The sequence below is a fragment of the Penicillium hordei genome (assembly GCF_028827395.1).
Source record: "Penicillium hordei strain IBT 12815 chromosome Unknown utg000004l_segment0_segment0, whole genome shotgun sequence".
NCBI classification, from domain to species: domain Eukaryota; kingdom Fungi; phylum Ascomycota; class Eurotiomycetes; order Eurotiales; family Aspergillaceae; genus Penicillium; species Penicillium hordei.
The window spans coordinates 1,328,540-1,347,605 of record NW_026623145.1 but is presented as its reverse complement, the minus strand read 5'-3'; the positions used below and the strand labels follow the sequence as shown (position 1 = coordinate 1,347,605).

The following is a 19,066-nucleotide window of genomic DNA, read 5'->3' as shown; positions in this document are numbered from 1 at the left end:
GATGAGATCCACCAGGCTCATCACAATATGGCATTTTTGCTAACGTCAAGTTGGATCTCAGAACCCATAAATGTGTTCGATGGACGATTGTCGGGTTGGTGATAACGATCGCAAGCTTCTCTCTGATACTTGTCCGATGGACCATCTTTGAACCTCAATTTTGGGAGATTTTATACTCTTTCCCAGGGTGGTTCGGCATGGGAATGCTCCTATCTTCGCAATTCGCAGCTTTATCAGCCGCCAAACCGGAGCAAAATGCCGCTACTTCTGTCACCACCTATTACTTCGCACAGCAACTTGGATTGATGACTGGTATTACCACCGTGAAAGCATTACTTATTAGGGAAATGCGACACGGCCTGAATGTGACGCTGAAAGATCAGCCTGGGCGCGCCAAGGTAAGGCTGAACTTTTCTATCCCATCGCTATGAGGCCATCTTCTCTAATAGCAAGTAGTTGATCGACCAAATAATGGGACACCGGCAGCTCATGGGCTTGGTGCCTCCTACACTTGCAGAACCGGTGCGACTTGTCATACGAAAAAGTTATTACGTGTCACCAGGTAAGGACTCCAGTGTTCTATTCAACCAGCTTAGATGTGCTAGCACCATACTGACTATTATATGATTATAGTCACTTCACTTATCTGTTTAGTTCTTGCATTTTTCATTGTACTCAAGCAAAGGGACGTTAAAACGTTTTGAGCGCATAAAGCAGAATGCGACAGCTATGTCCCGCCACTGGCCTCGAGGATTTTCTAAGGTATGCGAGGTAGGATGGCGCAGGGACAGGCGTCGCATCGAAGCTTTTTATTAGCCCAAGTCTACTTTATTATATATATTATTAGAAAAATTTAAAACTGGAAGCCAACTTAATTTATTGTATCCAAAGTGAATCTGAAATCCAAGTATCATAGAGATAATTTTGTAAGCTGCACCTACGCGCCATCTTCTCTTAACGTCTAGTAATTCTGCAATAGCGTCATCCGTGTCGTTTGCTCGCCCATTCTAGTAACTTTGAAGACAGGCATCTAGTCTTTCGTATCTAGGTAGCACAATTAGCCTCCTTCGTATCACTCTCTTTACGCATACTGCATACCATTTTCCACGAGTTAAAAGAACCTATAGGTGTGGATTCTCCCCTTCTATTCGAGTACTCACCCTCTCGCCGCTTTTGCTCAGTGATTGGAACGGAGCACGCCTCAATCTGAACTGCTTAGCACCTTGCGATGACTTAATATTCTGCGGGGTCATAAAAATAAATACAAGTATTTTTGATATTCAATTACGGCGTCGTGTTTTCTGGGCTGCATATGCATATGCAAGCAATCGATCGCCTCATAAGCTGGATCTATCATATACCATGCAGTGTCTCAGATATCTCGGATGAAAATATCCATACCAAGGTAATAGCTCTTTACTAATTTTTTTTGCAAGGTACAGACAAACTGATTGAAACCAAGCCGGTTGCAAATTTAAGTGACGAAATTAAAATATGGGACACCCAGCCCTCTCCTTGCACCGCGATGTGACTACGTATGTAATCCCTTGAAAGTATAGTACTTAAAATTTCCAAATTTCCGGCATCACTTGAAGAGCAGCCTGCAAAGCGCTGGAACTGTTCCGGTTCTTTGTCTTGCGCTGCTGTTCTCCCTTCGAATATTTTGTCATACATGCTGTATTATAACTACATTGATTTATATATAGCTTGTCATGTAAAATAATACTATAAGAAGCTGGCAATCCACCCCGAAAGCCAAACTACATTCATTATCTATAACCCACAATTGAAGACCCAGACTCAAAATGGAACTTGAATACCCCTACGACCCCAGGTACGAACCACAGTTCTAATCCAAATACCAACACTAACAAATCTCAGCCGCCCGTTGCCCGATATCACCGTGGAATATCAATACAAACTCTCCAACTGCCCCGGAAAGACCATTATCGGCGTGCGTGTTGCATTTCCGCCAAATGGCGCAGCCGCACCCCATCGCCATGGCACCGCCTCCCTCACCGGGTACGTCCTCAGTGGCACAGTGCATAACAAGATGAACAACGATCCTGTCAAGCTATACACCACCGGTGGTACTTGGTACGAAGCTCCTGGTTGTTATCACCGTATCAGCGATAACGCGAGTAAGACCGAGCCGGCGGTTCTTCTCGCAAATGTGATTATAGATACCGATGTCTTCGAGAGAGATGGGATGGATGCGATTATTCAGACTGATAAGGAGTATCTTTGAGAAAGTTCATATGTTCCGCTTTTCCGGATCATCATTCGCGCCTTGTCATGTTGGTCTTAAGTGAAGCAGAAGCAAATAAGGCGGCCAAATCATTTCTCAAGCGGCCAGACCTAGTGAAGATGTTGAAAGGCATTTGCCACCAATTGAATGCCAAGCATTCTGTTCCTCTTAGCTCAGGATCTCACAATGCGTGACTCAAGATCTCTGCCGTGAACTATTGCAGCCATCGTAGCAAAAAGTCTGTCTGTGTGGGTGGCGTAAACTGTAAAACTAGGGCAAATGTACAGCGTCGCTTCACAGGGCTCCAAATGGATTGTAGAGTAAATGCTCCTGCATTCGTAGTGGTCAACTTGCAGGGGCCGGTGTGGCAGACTAAGAGTAAGGGCTGTCTCATCACAAGAGCCAAGGTCGTAGCTAAGGAAGAAAACCGGGCTGGACGAGACAGGGCGGTGCAGACTGCATGATTACTTTCTATATTCTAAACTAATCTAAGTATATTTGGTATGTTTTATATCTACTAGTCTTTAAATGCCTAGACGATATTAGGTAGTATACTATATCTATAAAAGTGAGGATTGCGGATATTAGGTGACCTACTATATCCGTAATTTACAGAGAGGATATTTTAGGTATTCATGCATATTGAGGATGTTGCCGTCATCGGTATCCGCACAGATTGTTAAAAAGCGGGATTTTGTCATTTCAGTTGGAGTTAACAACATCGGTCATCCATACCCTACATTGTTAGTACATCAGCTTTCTGTCAAAATACGTTGGTTCACTCCTCCAAACATAGCAACCTCTTCCGCTCTACTCTATCAGCGGCGAGAAGAAGAAATATAAGCGCGATCACCCAGTGTGGAAGTACCTTCATAGTCCTTCAATTTCTCCATCCAGCACCACTTTAAACTTTTCACCAAGCCCCTTATTTCCGGACTCTGTAATCGACAGTGTGCGAAGTATTGACCTGCAAAGGCTAAATCAAAATCGACACAGCATTGAACTTTGGCTTCAAGACAGTGTAAGGAATATCCTTGGCATCCCACTTTTCGTCGGCGTATTGCTGGAATTCCTTTGCGCTTTTATCAAGCTCGTTCCAGAAATTGTCAAGCACCTTATATTCGGGACTCTCCTTATTCAGAACCAATGCGCGAGCCGACTCAATGCACCCGATCAGCGTTTCCTTTTTCTCGTCTGGTTTGAAACTGAGGAGGTATGGAACGTGCGAAGACAACAACCATTCCCTTATATAACCGATTGGCAGTGCCTTGGTAAGGTCCGTTTCGGTGTATGCGAGCAGTTGTTTCAGGGAGGTTGGAGGCGGCGCAAAAAGACAGGATGGTTTGCTGATCACGAATCCTTGATAGTAGGCCTGCAGATAGTTGACCGCTGTATGTTGCGGTGATGCAATGTGAATACACATCGTCACGCAGTCGACGAGCTGCTCAAAGGTCTTGATTTCGGGGAATGAGCGTAGATCGGCACCACTAGGCGACTGCATTTCTTGCCACCACTTCTCAATTGATTTGTCGGTCTCGACCTTTTTGTTCAACTCCTTCTCGGCAAGGCCGTGTCCATAATCCAGCAACAGCGTCTCTTCGACGTAGGTTCTGATCTTCTTCCACATGCTATTGACACATCTGGCATAGGTGTAGTTGCGAAACTTCTTCGAGTCGAGTTCTTCCGGAGGGAACCCCCGATTGCGGAGGTCTGTTGGCACGTAACTCTTCTCGAATTCATAGGTCTTGTATTCACTCTGGATAAAATTTAAGGCCTGTTGGTCCTCAAACCCAATGATGCGAAGAATGACAGATGGAACGAGAATACCCCGCGCAGACGCATTAAGAGCAAGTGTCTTTTGCCAGTGGGGACGAAGAATCATAAAAACAGGGTGTTTGGGGTCGAACTGCCGATTTGCAGAGACAATTATAGCCTCTTCGACGAGATGCGTACGAGTAAGATGTGCAGTGACTTCATGACGAAACCAATCGCTGACTTGGACACAGGTTTTGGCTAATGGTTGAAGAAAAAGCAGTTAGCATATAGCGCCCCAGACAGAGTTTGAGAGGCAATATACCGTATCTCCACGGCCAGTCAGCAGCCTCGTCAGTCCTCTTTTCCGTCGGGATGGGATCCTTCGACTTTCCAGTTAGGAGATTCATTCGTTTGAATAGTTCCCGGTTGAAGATGATCACAGAAGCCTCCATACTGTCTCGCCAATCCGTGACAATTGCGAGCGGGTGAAGCAGTCCCTCGTTATCAAGGAAGAAGAGACACACTGCCGCACAGCCCCAACGAGCGCTCTGGAACCACTTGTGACATTTTATCTCAGCTTCCATGTTCTTGATCCCTGCAGCATCGCGGAAGTAGCTGTAATCCTGCACATATAATGACTCCGGATGTTTTCCAATGAGCTTATCGATGGTATCCTTAGCGACCGCATCTTCCGGTTCCTTTGTAGCAGCCCGAGAAAAGCGATTAAGCCAAGTCTCCGAAGCTAGCTGGATGGTTGTAGGATTTGTTCCCGTGAATTGTTGCTGGGCAAAACGATCATCGCTGTACCAATCCTCCAACTCTCCCACGTTAGGAACGTCGAAAATATCGTACAAAGTCTGCCGCGTCTCTTTGTTTCGGTTAAGGGCAATTCGATCACGGTTATATTTTTCCACTTCCGCGATTGTCTTGCCACTAGCGGGCGTGCCGACGCCTGGAACAAGACTTGGTATTACCAATTTGCTCATGATAGCAGCCAGCTGCAATAGATAAGTGGGATTGAAAATTTGCCGTTGTCCAAGGGTTGATCGCCAATTCGGATCTTCATCGCCAATGTCTGGCCACTTTTTGTTGAGACCCAGGTCAAGGTGAGGGGGATAGCCGTCATCTTTGGTCTTCGTGAATGCAAAGTAGTCCTTTCGCTCCACCCTGTCCATAGCAAATGGAAGCAAGGGTTCAACACCCGTAACATCCGTAAAGGCCATATACCTGAACTGCACATTAGTGAAAATGGAGACCCGGAGTAGAGGAGAGGATGTGATTACCGTTGCTCTATGAGATCGTAGACCTTCGTCAAAACAAGCTGAGTTCCGCGATAGGAAACTTCTTGGTCGCTCACTGGCTCCTCCAATGCGGAAAATTTCCAAATTAGACTCTCGGGATTGTTTGCAGCACATTTTTGTTCGTGGGGGTCCAAATCGACTGTCTTCGGCATGAGATCTCTGCGCATCAATTCATTGATGAGGGCACCCGTGTCCAGGTCATTGACAGGAGGTTCCTCGTCTTCGTCTCCTAGGTCCTCGTCTTCCTTCTCCCTGGGCAATTTGCTTGGCGGCTCAATATAGCCGGGCAGGGTGGCCACATCGGATAAGTTTCGAACCATACTTGCGGAGTGGAGGATGATTGGGGAGACAGGTTAGAGATGGAGTACCCTCAGCAACAAAAAAAGAGAATGGTAAGTTTGTGACAAAAGCCGGGATACTTAAATATCCCAACCCTTGCAAGTTCTGATAGCCCAGTCCATCCTACCTGGTGATATCATGACAGTGTTGACCCTACCTAGCTATATGCGATGGTCATTGGTATTATTACCCAGGTGGTATTACTACATTTCTAATCATATTCGGTGACTGAATTTCAAATACTATGGACTAGGGTGGTCTAACGTAGCTACACCACGTGCGATCCACCATAAAGCCGGATAATCAAGTAGAAAAAGCTTGGTATGGGAGAACCTCGATGCAACACGATGTCATGAAGGCTACAGCGTATCATCTTTGATCTCTGCCCTGCATTAACCGCAGACCGACGATTCATCCGCGTCATGTAGATATCTGCAGGTACATATGGGTACACATGATCTTGCCATCTTTATCCTCCCATTTTTCCTGCCGTAAGGAAGATCTTTTAGGCAAACCTCTTGAGTAATATCGGTGCTACGAGCTCGAGAGTGAATCAATAGAGGTCTGATGTACGGGCATCTAGACCCGCACAATCCTGGGGTAGAATCCGGATGTAACCTCAGCGATATGAAAATCAAGTCGTCAGGCATATCGCAATCAGCAATGCTTTATTGGCTGCACTTAGGAAGGTTCCCACATGCGGTCGACCCACCACTCCCGAATCGTCACCGATCGGCCCCGCGGAAGGGACCGAACCCGAGTCCAAGCATAAGCCTGAACATACCAAGAGTAGGATCATGCAGATAACCTACTTACATATACCTTTAGATATGTCTTCAGTCTTGGACTCTGCCTCTTTATTATCGCCAATAGCGACTATATTCTTCCGTCTTATAATATAAGGTGCTATCTTACTCGCTAAAGAAAATAAAGAATTACGCGCTACTAACGAGAACTAGAAGCAAAAGCGTAGAAGAAGGCCTCTTAGTTTAAGAAGCCCGGGCCTCTCAATCAATTACTAATCTAATGAAAGCAGATAAGCAGATAACTAAAGCACCTCCCTCCGGGGTGTGGATATATATAGGTTGCTAGGGCATAGAAGAGAAATATGTCCAGATAGACAAATTAGTTAGTTGAATTAATTTAATGGTGTTTTGATTAAGATATATATATTTAAAATTGGTAAATTGGGATGGGTGGCCAACTCGCTGGTGAAATACGTTCTTTGCAGTGAAAAATTAAGATTTTACGATGAAGTAGGCAACTGGGGGGTGAACGCAGGCACTTACGGCTGCTTTGTTAGAACCAGAGATGCTTCTATTGACAAGACACTACGATTTGAGATAATTTAGATATATATAAAGTTTACAATACATAGGAATCCATAGTTGTCTCATCGGGCGCTATACTCAAAGAGAGTTGAGTAATATTTGCAGCATTTCCCCAGATTGACGTGAAATTTCTCACTCAAAAAGGACCCTGATATAGTTGGCAATTCGGTAGATTCATTAGAGATGAAAGCTCTCATGGAAATGTAAGTCCGGTGAGAGCAATGAAAAAGCCAAATGCGAGGATGTTTTACTGATGTGCTGGGTTGAGTCTGCTGGAAGTTACCTGTATTCCCTCTCCATTCCACTCCTGTCACCCCCCAATTCAATATAAGAGCCCCTTAGGTGACCTATTTTGGATCTGGGCCGCATGTGGAATCTCCAAAATATATCGTGGCGAGAGGAGATGGATTTAGAACTAGTGAATAGTAGGACCTGCCTAGGTCGAGGGAACCGCAAACATGACTAAGCAAAAAGGTGACACGTGACCTAACAACCCCACGATGAGTTGAACAAGTGATAGCCTGTGTTATCCTGTGTTATCCTCCGTAGGGATATCCTACGTAGTAATATTGCCATCCTTACGTGACACAGCTCCATTAAGCTTGTAAAAGACTTGGGAACTGAGAAATAATACTAAGTGGGAAAGGATATGTATGGAAAATACCTTGTCTTATAAATTTTCAATATTAGCCCCAACAACGCTAGCATACTGGCAATTCCCCTCGAAATATTCAGCCGCCTACTTTGAGTGATTCATTGGACAAAAAGAAAAGTATCACAGACATTGGGAACATACACAGTTGTTTCAAGTCAAGTGTAAACATGTAACATGTAAACAAGTCACCCAGTCGGGGGCTAGATTGCCTCCTGAGCCACCGCTTCTTTACTCCCCGCCCTCGTCAACTCCCTCCCTCCCAACTTTCTTCCTCCCCCCTCCCCACCCCCATCTACCTTGAAAAGTCCCTTGGGAGTTCGAGTCAAGATGGATCCCAACAATAACAACCGAAACAACATAAACTACGGCTATGACCGTAACTACAATGCCAACAACCGCGCCTATCCCACTACCCCCTCTGCCTTCCCCCAGCCCATCTATCAGACTCAGGGGGCCCAGGAATACGTCGATCCCTCCAATCCAGCTTACGCCCCGGGTTATTTTATGCCCAACAATTACCCAGCCCAGCAGGTGCAGCCGCAGTATGTACAGCAGCAGCAGTACGCGCAACAGCAAGCATTGCAATCGCCCCAACCCGCGTACCAAGCGCGCCCAAACTACCCCGACGGCACCAACGGTCTGATCCAGCAATTCTCCAACCAGGACCTCAACGCAAACCGTGCAGGATTTTTCAATAATCGGGCTGGTTCACCAGCCCAGCGGCCTCGCACCGCCGGTGGTTCCCCCGCCCAAACACAGGCCCAAGCATCACACCTGATCCCCCCCGTGCCCCGCAGTCCTCGCCCACCCCCCGAGAATGAAGAGTTGCAACGCTTCCCCGACCGGTACTCGGAGAATGTGCACAAGCGAGGAAAGGCAGCAAAGGAGCTAGTGACTGTGTTCTTCCATGAGAACATCGAACGGGCCCGTGACCGTAATATGCGGTAAGTATCCGTATCCCAAATGGAAGGCCTGAAATCTCTTCCCGGAGTCGTGGCTTACACCTATGATGTTTGCCCCTACAGATCGGCGGAACTTGACAAAACGATCCGTGAACCCAATATCCCTATCGAAAAGAAGCGCCAGGATGCCGAGTCAATTTCCAAGAGAGAGTCCGATTTCCTTCGGTTCCTGCGGACAAAGGAGACGCCGGCGAACTTCCAGACCATCAAGATTATCGGAAAGGGTGCTTTCGGTGAGGTCAAGCTCGTCCAGCGCAAGACTGATGGCAAGATTTACGCCCTCAAGTCGTTGATCAAGACCGAAATGTTCAAAAAGGACCAATTAGCCCACGTCCGTGCCGAGCGTGATATTCTGGCGGATTCGAAGGATAACCCTTGGCTTGTGAAGCTTCACGCGTCGTTCCAGGATGCTGCGTACCTTTACCTGCTGATGGAGTTTTTGCCCGGTGGTGATTTGATGACCATGTTAATCAAGTACGAGATCTTCTCTGAGGATATCACACGGTTCTACATGGCCGAGGTTGTGATGGCAATTGAAGCCGTACACAAGCTTGGTTTCCTCCATCGGTAAGTAATTCTTTGTTTTTGGTTGCTGGTTGGAACATTTTATGTGCACTTTCTTCACTTTCTACAGAAGAATAGGGTGCATCAGCAACATACGAGACAATCAATACTAATTAATCTTTCTTGTGCAGTGATATTAAACCTGACAACATCTTGCTTGACCGCGGTGGACACGTCAAGCTTACTGACTTCGGTCTATCGACCGGAGGCAAAAAGACTCATGACAACGCTTACTACCAAAATCTCCTCAAGAATTCTACCTCTAAGGATCGGAATCGCAACTCTGGATACTTCAATGATGCCATCAATCTGACGGTGTCTAACCGTGGTCAGATCAACACCTGGCGAAAGTCTCGTCGTGCCATGGCCTATTCGACTGTCGGAACTCCCGATTATATTGCTCCTGAGATTTTCAACGGTCAAGGCTACACTTATCTCTGCGATTGGTGGTCTGTCGGTGCTATCATGTTTGAATGTCTCGTGGGCTGGCCTCCGTTCTGTGCTGAAGACACAAATGACACTTACCGGAAAATCGTCAACTGGAGAGAGTGCTTGTACTTCCCTGATGAACTGGTTCTTGGGCGCGACTCCGAGGCCCTGATCCGAAGGTAAGTTTTTCTCTGTCTATTCAAGTACCAACAGAATCACCTGCTAACTGAATTTTCTAGTTTCTTGTGTGATCCGGATCACCGTATTGGCAGCGAAGGTGGTCAGCACGGAGGCGCGACACAAATCAAGAACCACCCCTTCTTTAGAGGTGTTGTTTGGGATCAACTGCGCGGCATCCGGGCTCCCTTCGAGCCGCGCCTCAGCTCGAACATTGATGTGTCGTACTTCCCGATTGATGAAATTCCTCAGGAGGATACCAGCGCGATCCACCGTGCCCAAGCCCGTGCCATGCCAGACTCGCAGGAAGCCGAGATGAGTTTGCCATTCATCGGCTACACCTACAAAGCCTTCAATGCCTTCCAAACCACTTAGATTGGTTTGTTGTGTTCCGAGACTGACCGATTCCTGAGGATAACGGAAGCAAGCAGGGCTTGCATCCTTCGTTTCTCAATAGTACTTTTCTGTCGGTCAGAAAAAGAAACTCGGTTTTGTTTTCACCCCGTTGTCCATTATCATTGAGCATATCAGCGATGTTGTTTTCCCGAATCATGACCCATCTTCGGTTTCACTTGTTGATACATATGTACCGGATAATGCCTGGCACTCGAGACCTTTCCCTTTCCGCTTTAGTGCTCACCTCTTGCCGCTTTTTGATCACTGAGTAAAACCGAGCACGCCCCTGAGTACTCGGACTTGATCACTGACCATTACATATTCAACATGCTCTGCTCACTGAGCATCACCTGATTATCATCTGAGCCCCTGATTTGCTTACTGAGCACGACCTGAGCGTAGGGATGAGCCTCAGTACTCCGTAAGCTACATCAATAAAATGCAACACGCTAGCCCTATGTTGCTAAGTAGGTTGTAAGCCGAAGACAAACCATCAACGGGAATACCCCGATGAGCACTTGCAGCCTCAGGAGTTGGCTGATGGAGGCCACCTAAGCTTGATAGCGCCGCTTATAGGTAGTAAAGTAAAGTGCGAAAAATGTGCTCCATCACCTCTACTGTCAGCTTAGTCTTTCCATTTGCTTTGTACGAAAAAGCAACCCCTGAGTGCCTGTAATGGATAAAGATCCTTACAACTAGAATACCCATATCGCGTAGTTCTTGCAGATCGACCCTGTTTCGTTGTCAATCCGAGAGGGGTTAGTCACATTACTTCAACCGTCCGGGGGGACATTTTACCCTATATTCCCTTCATCGCCTAGGTATGATACCAAACTATCGATGGAATAAAATGAATGGATAATGGTATGAATTTCTTAAGGAGTATGAAGACTGCTAAGAAGCGGAATTCCGCCTAACCATACCGCTTTCTAAGAGAGGCGACAGAACATCGAATTCTCCGGGGGAAAAATGATCCTATTGATATTCTCTGGAAGACAGCCATTCTTCCCACTCCGCAATCTCCATTGATTCGGTCGAAACCCTTCAATTCCTCTCTTCAAATTAATTGATCTCCTTAAGATCAGCAATCAAGAGAAGTTGACTGCAGTGATGAAACGGAAGTCTTGTGCATCAAGCACAACATCTTGCATGTTAGGGGGTCGGACAGGAACGTCGAATAGAGCACAATATGGGATTGTCAGTGGGGTACCATCGACTGTCGTTTTAGTCACATCTACTTCAGCATGCGAATATGGCTGCTGCGTATTGAACGGCTGTTGGAGGAGGGGTGGCACGTTACCGGGATTCCGGCGGAGGCTGTCAATGTAGGCTCTGGTCAAGGGTCGAGGGGCATTGGGTGGAGCAAGCTGCCATTGTTCAAAATGTACAGCGGTCTTCTTGATAGATATGATAACCACCATGCGTACTTCTCCATTAGAGGCTCCGAACCACCATCTAGCATCTTGAAGTAGTCTTGGCAGGCTCTCAGATACACCCGTTTCAACAACCACGGTAGGCCATTGCAATCTGGTGCTAGACGGCCAACGTTCAGAGGGGCTGAACACCTGGTCTCCCTCTTTGTTCCGTAATGGGGATTTATATCGCGTCGCTCCGCCCCAACGATATTGCTCATTTAGTCCCATGCTATCCAGTTGCAGATTGACTTTTTGCAAGAGTCCCGTAGTGGTGTATTCATGGCGATACCCTGGTATCACGCGCAAAAGACCTGTATTACCTTCAAACTCGAACCGGTAGTTCACGCCCTTGAGGCATTCATGGTCCTCGAAGAGTCGCTCGGAGATGCGGGGGCTTATTTGAAGTAGAACAAGGAACTGGTTGCCGTTTTCTTCCTCGTCCTTTTCAAGTGTCTCTGCGATCTTCTCAGCTTCGAGCTGAACATATTTCAGGCGGCTGAATATGCGAGTTACGACCCCAGATGGGAGCGCTGTCATTACGTCAGGCATACGGGGTACGGATGAAAGAGCTTCGGGGGGCATGGCATCAGGGGAAGAAATGGATCCAGGCGAAAAAAATCCAGAGTCAGTGTGAGGAAGTAGTAAAGAATCGACAGAGGGTTCCATATTTAGGAATCAGGATGACGTCAAATTTTGTGGGACGATGAAGGTGTGGTAGAGAAATCTCTAGAGCTAGCCCACAGTGACCCGGACTTTTTCCGACGGATCGATGGAATCTCCAGGAGACGAAAACACAAGCTCACTGAGATAATAGGTAGATATAGGGGAAGTTGTCTAGGAAGGAATAGGGAAGGATGATGTCGACTGAAGAGAAGATCCGCTAGGAGCTCCCGGGGAAGGAATTAACGTTGACCGTAGAGAAGGTTTGCAAAAATTCTCGGGGAAGGGATTGACAAAGCCATAAGTTCACTGAGACAATAGATCGATTGTAGAGAATATAATGGTAGAATGGAAAATGTTAGACAAGTACTTGACTGTTGATAAACGGATAATAGACAAGATTTCGACCCTACAGCGTCTCCCCTGCTGATCAGTGGACTGAAGTAGATTCCTTACGAAAAGGGCTGTCAGAGAAGCCTCCGAGACGAGAACCTCCCGTGTTGAATCGCTAGAGGGTTGGGCAACGATCCAGGTCTCGGGTGGAAGATATCTGGATTAACAAGACGTGTTTTAGGGAGGGGGGAGGCGGCGAGGAGGGAGGAAAAAGAGAGAAATGGATGGGACATGATACAATAGCATCAGTTGCTAGGCAGAGACACGAGGTGGGATAGACTGGTTGTTTATTTGTCACTCGTTTTCATATATCTGACTTTTCATCCTTCCTTTTCATCCTTCCTATTCATCCTCCCTTTTTATCCTCCCCACCATTACCCTATCCGCATCCTACTATTATCAGTTAACCACGTGAGCGTCCATCACAAACTGTACTGGTGCCTTCATCTAGTTCTCCGTCCAAAATGAGGTCCAATGCCTCACCGTCACCTGAGGAGGAGATCCCGGACAGGATGTCGGTCGACCCAACGAGCGTCAGCCCCGTGCTAGACCCCAACCCAAACCCAATGGATGAAGCAGATCTGCCAGATGTAGGAGCAATCTCACTGAGTTCGCCCGAATCCCTGTCCGCCGGATTCGATGGATCAGGCGAGAGGGCCACCCCAAGAAAGAAGAAGAAGAAGAAGAAGAAGAAGAATGCGTCAGCCTCTGATACAGATGAGTCGGATAAACTAGAAGAGCCCGTGGAACCGGAGGAGATTCTGACCGACGTGGAAGACCCGACAGCACACATATCATATTTCTGTCTACCCAAGACCCTGTTCGAGAACCACAAAGTGGGACCCGCCATAGAGCCATTGGGACTACCGGTGGGGGTATACAGGAACGACCCCTTTGAACCGTCGGACTTCGGCTCAGATATGACAATCGAATCTCGCCTAGAGCATTACCGGTTGGTCTTAGTGAATTTCACTAGCACCGGGGCCTTCCGATAGAACATGACCACGACACGTGGCTTCGTTCAACTTTAGAGGAAGGCCAATACGCCAAATCGAACGTGAGAAAGAACGAGAAATTACTCCGAAGTGCCAGCCGTGCCACAATACCAGCTTATTCCGGAAACATGCTGACCTGGGAAGGATTCGTCCAAGATATATATGTACTAGTGGATGCAGCATCATTGGAATATAGGGCACGCGCAGAATTGGCCCAGCTTGTAGTCGTGTCTGCTCGACCCGCATCGGGTAGAAGAGGCGAGCAGCGAAAGGCTCGCATAGAAGAGAACCGCTACTACATTCCGCTCTATCGCAACAAAGATTACGAAGGAAAAGATCCGGCTGAAGAAAAGGCAAAGGTTGCGCAGTTGATAATCAGCGCCCTTAATACCTACCATCTTGTTCCGTTCGCGCAATTTCAGATCATGAGTGAACCGATTGACGAGCACAGCTTGTAGGAATTGACCTGGAATTTCCTATGGCAGGCAGACGTTATATACGCAGTCAGAGACCAGATTCTTGCAGACCACAGCAACAGTCTCTTCCTGGCGGATAAAGCTGTGAGCTCCACCGGATCCTTAAGGGGAGTCAACCACATGCTCTGGATCGTCTTGTGAGCAATCTTCTTAGGAAATTGAGGTAGCCCCCATTGAGCATAGAGAAGGCGGGCGGACCCACTATCTTTAGGCCTTACTCGAATATCCAAGGGAGTGAAGAGGAAACCCTAGGCCGGAGGCGTACACATCCCAAAAGCAGGCGGTATCCTGCGAGCTAGCCAACTGACCCGGATCCTCGGACGAATCCTAGGGGCTCGATAGAGCTGGTGGCAAGTCAAGGTAGGGGCCGGTAGGAGTTGTACAGTCGAGGGCGACCTAGTCGCGTTAATAATAGCAATACTTTATGTTGAACAAGAGAGACTGATATAACTCGAGACAAAGAAGTTAAATTTACATCAAGATCCTGCTTCCGCCTCTAGGGCGCTTTCCTTTACACAATATTATGAAACGGATGGAGTTCTCCGCTCCCTACGCCCCTTCGTATTTTCTTGACAAGACGTAGTGCTCCAAAAATTGAGGGTAGTAATGCTATCAACGAACTAACTATCATAAGATAGTTAACTAAACGACCCTATAGAGGCTAATCCCTTCTTAGTTCTAGGTATAATCTGCGGTGGTTTGAGTGCATCAGTGTTGCTCACTGATTGGACACTGAGCATCTCTAAGTAATCGAGAGCATCCAATGAACACTCACTGAGCACTCACTGAGCATCAGTCAATCTTTACGTGACTGAACTGAGCATGATCACTGACCTGAGTCCATGCTGACATCTACTCAGTGAACTTGAGCCTGAGCACCCTCATAAAAGCGGCGGCAGATCAAATAGGAAAGCCCCACCCGCCAGGGAAAATCCAGTACGTATAGTTACATATGTATCTAACGCCTTGCATCCCTTTCAAGACGATACACACACTACTTGTCAATCTTCGGAGAGACCCTACTGATTTTAGGATAGTCAGGATATTACCCTAAAAAAATACATTGCATTTGTCTTTTCTGACTATATCTGCCTTGCTGGCAATAATAAACCGCGGGCCATTTATATTATTGTAGATTCCGAGAACAGCTTTCCCTTAAAGAAAAAAACATTGGAACTGTTGATAGCATGTCTGCCATCAAAATCGAATTTCATTGTCATGGAAAGGGAGTCGCTCGAGAATCAGATAAAAACTAAGTATCAACATAGAACAACCCCGAAACGCCTATCCCCATTCCCGCCATGGAGCCAACCACCATCTTTTGATGCGTGTCCGAAAGAAAAGCAGAGCGAGACAGATAAATGAGCAGAAAAGGGCAAATAAAAGAAATTTCAAGTCTGCATAGGCGCCAGACCAGGCACACCGCTGAATATCTCCTCCCGCTCAGTCTTGAACATAACCTGAATCCAGAACTCCTTACTATCCTCATCGAACCAAGTCCAGTAGCGTTCATCCCGACGATCAATCTCCCTAGCCTGCAACTTAAACGCACAAGTCTGGTAAGGCTCCGCAGCAACAACTAAGTACTGGTACTTATTATCGGGCGTCTCAACCTGCTGCTCAAAAGCCGACATGAAGCGCACACGGGGCGTAATACCCGGAGTGATCTCCTGGAACTGCAGCTGGAATAGCAGGCCCTGCTGGCGCGTCAGAGGGTCCAAGATCTTGGTGATTTTGTATCCCGGCCGGCCGATCTTGATGAGCTGTTTCTTGACCTGCACTCCCGCAACGCCGGGCAGCGACGATTGGTCCTGGTTCTTGCCTTCGCGCGCCTCGCGCGCTGCTCGTCGTGCAAGGTTCGTTTGGTGCTTGCGTCCCTGCGTATGGGCGAGGTAGGAGCCGTCGTTCTGGTGGACTGTCAGGCAGAGTCGGCACTCGAATGTGCCTAGGTGGTTCCTGAAGATGTAGGGGTCTTTTTCGACGTCCATTGTTTCCATGGCGAGCTTGCGCAGCCGCTCGCGTCGGTCGGCATTGGTGGCGGATTTGGAGGCGACACCGCCGCCGCCGAATTTGGAGCCTGCTCGGTTCTGGGGGATGTGTTAGCATGATGTGATTCTAAATGAATAATATAGCAATGTGCCAGCTCGGGGTGTATGTACCTGGTAATCCATCTTGTCGGCGCTGTAGCTTGAAGAAAGTTGGTGGAGTGGACTATCTAGGTGTTTTGCGAAGGCGGTATCTGCAGCGACCGCCTTCCTATCGTAGCTAACATGGCACCGTCAGCGACGGCAGTTATTACTATGGCTGAGTGGTTGGTGCAAAGTACGTATCTAGTTCTTCATATGTTACGACAACATTACCTAGTAATAATCCGATATTTCATTCATTAATAGGTCGTCTTGGCATTTGTATACCAAAATGTAAGAAAATCTTAATAGGACCTATAAAGTCTTGTGCCATATTATCTTTGTAGACCGCCTTCCTAATATAGATGCAGCTTTAGTTACATCCTAGAACATGTCCCTTTATTGTCTTTGTTTTGTGAAAAAAAAGCTTCCAAATCTATCACTAGCTGTAATGAGACCTGATGCACCATATATAAAGTGTCTTAGGTAGTATTGCATGGAATGTGCCTAGTCTTCCGCCATTAATCCAAGTGAGAAGCACTGCTGATTATATAAGCTGTCTGTTTGGACGATATCATGGATCACAGTACAAAGTAGTCCTCACCAAAACACTGGAACAAATGACCTGTTAGGTCTGGCTTGAGCTATGAGTGTCCCTGTTGTAGGCCAACGTCGCTCATTTGATGGTCACTTAAGTACTATCCGGTATGTGGGCACCGTTCAAGGGACCACCGGCGATTGGTTGGGTGTCGAATGGGACGATGCAAGTCGTGGCAAGCATTCAGGAGAGCATAAAGGCATCAGATACTTCTCATGTATGAATTCCCCACCTTTACATCCGGATCATTGCTAACCTGCCTTCAGGCCAAAGCAAACATGCCACGGCGGGGTCGTTCGTTCGCCCCTCCAGACCTTCAGACCAGCCTTTGAGCTTTCTAGAAGCTCTACGGGGGAAGTATGCTTCTGAATCTGTGAATAGCCTTGCCCACAATGATTTGGCCGGTGGAGCAACAGCTCGAGGCAAGGCAATTGAAATTAGTGGCAAGGTTGTCGAAGAAGTTGGCTTCGACAAAATTCGGAAACAGCTCGCTGAGCTCCAAGAGTTACGGATTGTCTTGCTTGATGGCTTACGGGTTGTCGGGGTCATTGCATCTTACAACCAAGCTCAGGTCTTACATAGCGAGGAAGCACAAAAGATTGGAGAAACTTGTCCCAAGATCACGGAACTTGATCTCAGTCGAAGCTTATTGAGCCGATGGCGCGACGTTTGGGATATTTGCAATCAGCTTAAGCACTTGAAGAAGCTGAAGTTGAAGTATGTCTCAAATTCGGTGAACTCATGAATGGCAGAGCTGACCAGAGAATAGCGGGAACCGATTTCAAGCTTTGGAGGATGACCTGATATTCAAGGGGATCACTGAGCTACATTTAGAAGAAAACCTGCTTAGCTGGGATGAAGTATGTGTCCTATCCACCACAGAAAGCCTCGAGAAAAGCTGACTTCAGAGATAGATTGCTGCCATTGCACATCGATTCCCTAGCTTGACATCTCTCACAGCATCTGCGAACCAGTTTACTGAGATAACCTGTCCACTCCCGGGCACTATCACAACATTAACCCTCGAGCACAACGAGATCACCTCAATATCAGCTCTCCGACATCTCGCCGCGCTCCCAAAATTGGAACACCTCTCCATTCGTGGCAACAACATCAACACTGTGAACCAAAACACCACAGATACAACCTTAGACTTCCAATTCCCGCAAACTCTCCGCTCCCTTGATATATCCCGCAACAACATCACCTCCTGGACCATCCTCAACAAACTCCCCACCGTCTTCCCGGGCCTAACCACCCTCCGGATCACTGGTAACCCCCTCTTCGACCAACCACCACTCCCACCCTCTGTCACAGAAGCCTCTAAACCAATGACCGTCGACGAAGCATTTATGCTAACCTTATCTCGCTTCCCGTCATCCCTCACTATCCTAAACTACAGCACTATCTCACCTCAAGACCGCTCCAATGCAGAGATGTACTACCTATCCCTCATCGGCAAAGAGCTCTCCGCCACGGCTGAAGAAGAAGAACCCGCCATCCTCGCTACGCACCCGCGGTACAGCCAGCTGTGTGAGCTATACGTTGAGCCGACTATCACAAGAGCGGTTGTGTCGGATTCCGGTGCGAGAGTCATCCATCCACGGTCCGTAGCAGCGCGATTAGTTAAGATGGCATTCCACCTGCCACTTGGAAACGATGAATTCAAAAGCCAAGTCAAGGAGATCCCGGGTTCGTTTGATACCTACCAGGTCAAGGCGCTTGTGTCGCGGTTCTTCGGACTACCGGCGTTTGGGTTCCGGTTAGTCTGGGAGACGGATGAGTGGGATCCTGTGGAGAAGGAAGATGGTTATGAGGGTGTTGTTGAATGGGATGAGGATAGTGAGGATGGGGATCGGTTTGATATTGGCTCTGGGATTGAGACGACTGGGGATGGTCCTGACAAGAGTCGGTTTGTGCGTAGGGAGGTGGAGCTGGTTGATTCAACGAGGGATATTGGGTTCTTGTTTCAGGGTGAAGTGGGAGAGGTTAGGATTCGGGTCGAGGTTATTGATTATGCGTCTAAGAGGTAGTGCTTTGAGATGGTATTCGGTCTACGCCTAGAAGCATTTCATAATTTGCAGTATTTGTGCATATTAACGGGAATTGATTGTGATTCACTGAAATGTGAGAGTAGGAAGAGAGCCTATGGAAGGGCCCTTGTCTGCAAGTCCTAGACCCATATTAGATCGGGGATATGAGATTGCTTTCTGCATGTAATATTTATAAAAGCGGAAGAAGAAGAA

General features: G+C 47.4%; 9 protein-coding genes across 9 annotated transcripts; 6 read left to right on the top strand and 3 right to left on the bottom strand.

Moving 5' to 3' along the window:
- Positions 1 to 27: 27 nt before the first annotated feature.
- N7537_007785 (uncharacterized protein) lies at positions 28 to 431 on the top strand (the record flags this gene model as incomplete). The annotated part of the gene is made up of 2 exons (XM_056898840.1): positions 28 to 94; positions 187 to 431. 2 exons carry the CDS (start codon positions 28 to 30, stop codon positions 429 to 431), a joined length of 312 nt encoding a protein of 103 aa, XP_056750916.1.
- A 1,374-nt stretch (positions 432 to 1,805) lies between these two features.
- On the top strand, positions 1,806 to 2,248 carry N7537_007784 (cupin domain-containing protein; the record flags this gene model as incomplete). The annotated part of the gene is made up of 2 exons (XM_056898839.1): positions 1,806 to 1,834; positions 1,882 to 2,248. The coding sequence occupies 2 exons, from the start codon at positions 1,806 to 1,808 to the stop codon at positions 2,246 to 2,248; spliced, it is 396 nt and encodes a 131-aa protein (XP_056750915.1).
- Positions 2,249 to 3,224: 976 nt separating this feature from the next.
- N7537_007783 (putative lipoxygenase) lies at positions 3,225 to 5,624 on the bottom strand (the record flags this gene model as incomplete). The annotated part of the gene is made up of 3 exons (XM_056898838.1): positions 3,225 to 4,261; positions 4,326 to 5,230; positions 5,287 to 5,624. 3 exons carry the CDS (start codon positions 5,622 to 5,624, stop codon positions 3,225 to 3,227), a joined length of 2,280 nt encoding a protein of 759 aa, XP_056750914.1.
- A 2,332-nt stretch (positions 5,625 to 7,956) lies between these two features.
- On the top strand, positions 7,957 to 10,136 carry N7537_007782 (serine/threonine protein kinase CBK1; the record flags this gene model as incomplete). The annotated part of the gene is made up of 4 exons (XM_056898837.1): positions 7,957 to 8,573; positions 8,655 to 9,158; positions 9,287 to 9,763; positions 9,824 to 10,136. 4 exons carry the CDS (start codon positions 7,957 to 7,959, stop codon positions 10,134 to 10,136), a joined length of 1,911 nt encoding a protein of 636 aa, XP_056750913.1.
- Positions 10,137 to 11,245: 1,109 nt separating this feature from the next.
- On the bottom strand, positions 11,246 to 12,154 carry N7537_007781 (uncharacterized protein; the record flags this gene model as incomplete). The annotated part of the gene is made up of 1 exon (XM_056898836.1): positions 11,246 to 12,154. The coding sequence occupies one exon, from the start codon at positions 12,152 to 12,154 to the stop codon at positions 11,246 to 11,248; it is 909 nt and encodes a 302-aa protein (XP_056750912.1).
- A 935-nt stretch (positions 12,155 to 13,089) lies between these two features.
- Positions 13,090 to 13,620, top strand: N7537_007780 (uncharacterized protein; the record flags this gene model as incomplete). Its single annotated transcript, XM_056898835.1, has 1 exon — positions 13,090 to 13,620. One exon carries the CDS (start codon positions 13,090 to 13,092, stop codon positions 13,618 to 13,620), a length of 531 nt encoding a protein of 176 aa, XP_056750911.1.
- A 128-nt stretch (positions 13,621 to 13,748) lies between these two features.
- N7537_007779 (uncharacterized protein) lies at positions 13,749 to 14,078 on the top strand (the record flags this gene model as incomplete). The annotated part of the gene is made up of 1 exon (XM_056898834.1): positions 13,749 to 14,078. One exon carries the CDS (start codon positions 13,749 to 13,751, stop codon positions 14,076 to 14,078), a length of 330 nt encoding a protein of 109 aa, XP_056750910.1.
- A 1,409-nt stretch (positions 14,079 to 15,487) lies between these two features.
- N7537_007778 (spliceosome assembly protein PRP11) lies at positions 15,488 to 16,267 on the bottom strand (the record flags this gene model as incomplete). The annotated part of the gene is made up of 2 exons (XM_056898833.1): positions 15,488 to 16,183; positions 16,256 to 16,267. The coding sequence occupies 2 exons, from the start codon at positions 16,265 to 16,267 to the stop codon at positions 15,488 to 15,490; spliced, it is 708 nt and encodes a 235-aa protein (XP_056750909.1).
- Positions 16,268 to 16,868: 601 nt separating this feature from the next.
- N7537_007777 (uncharacterized protein) lies at positions 16,869 to 18,853 on the top strand (the record flags this gene model as incomplete). The annotated part of the gene is made up of 4 exons (XM_056898832.1): positions 16,869 to 17,037; positions 17,087 to 17,537; positions 17,590 to 17,680; positions 17,735 to 18,853. The coding sequence occupies 4 exons, from the start codon at positions 16,869 to 16,871 to the stop codon at positions 18,851 to 18,853; spliced, it is 1,830 nt and encodes a 609-aa protein (XP_056750908.1).
- Positions 18,854 to 19,066: the final 213 nt, after the last annotated feature.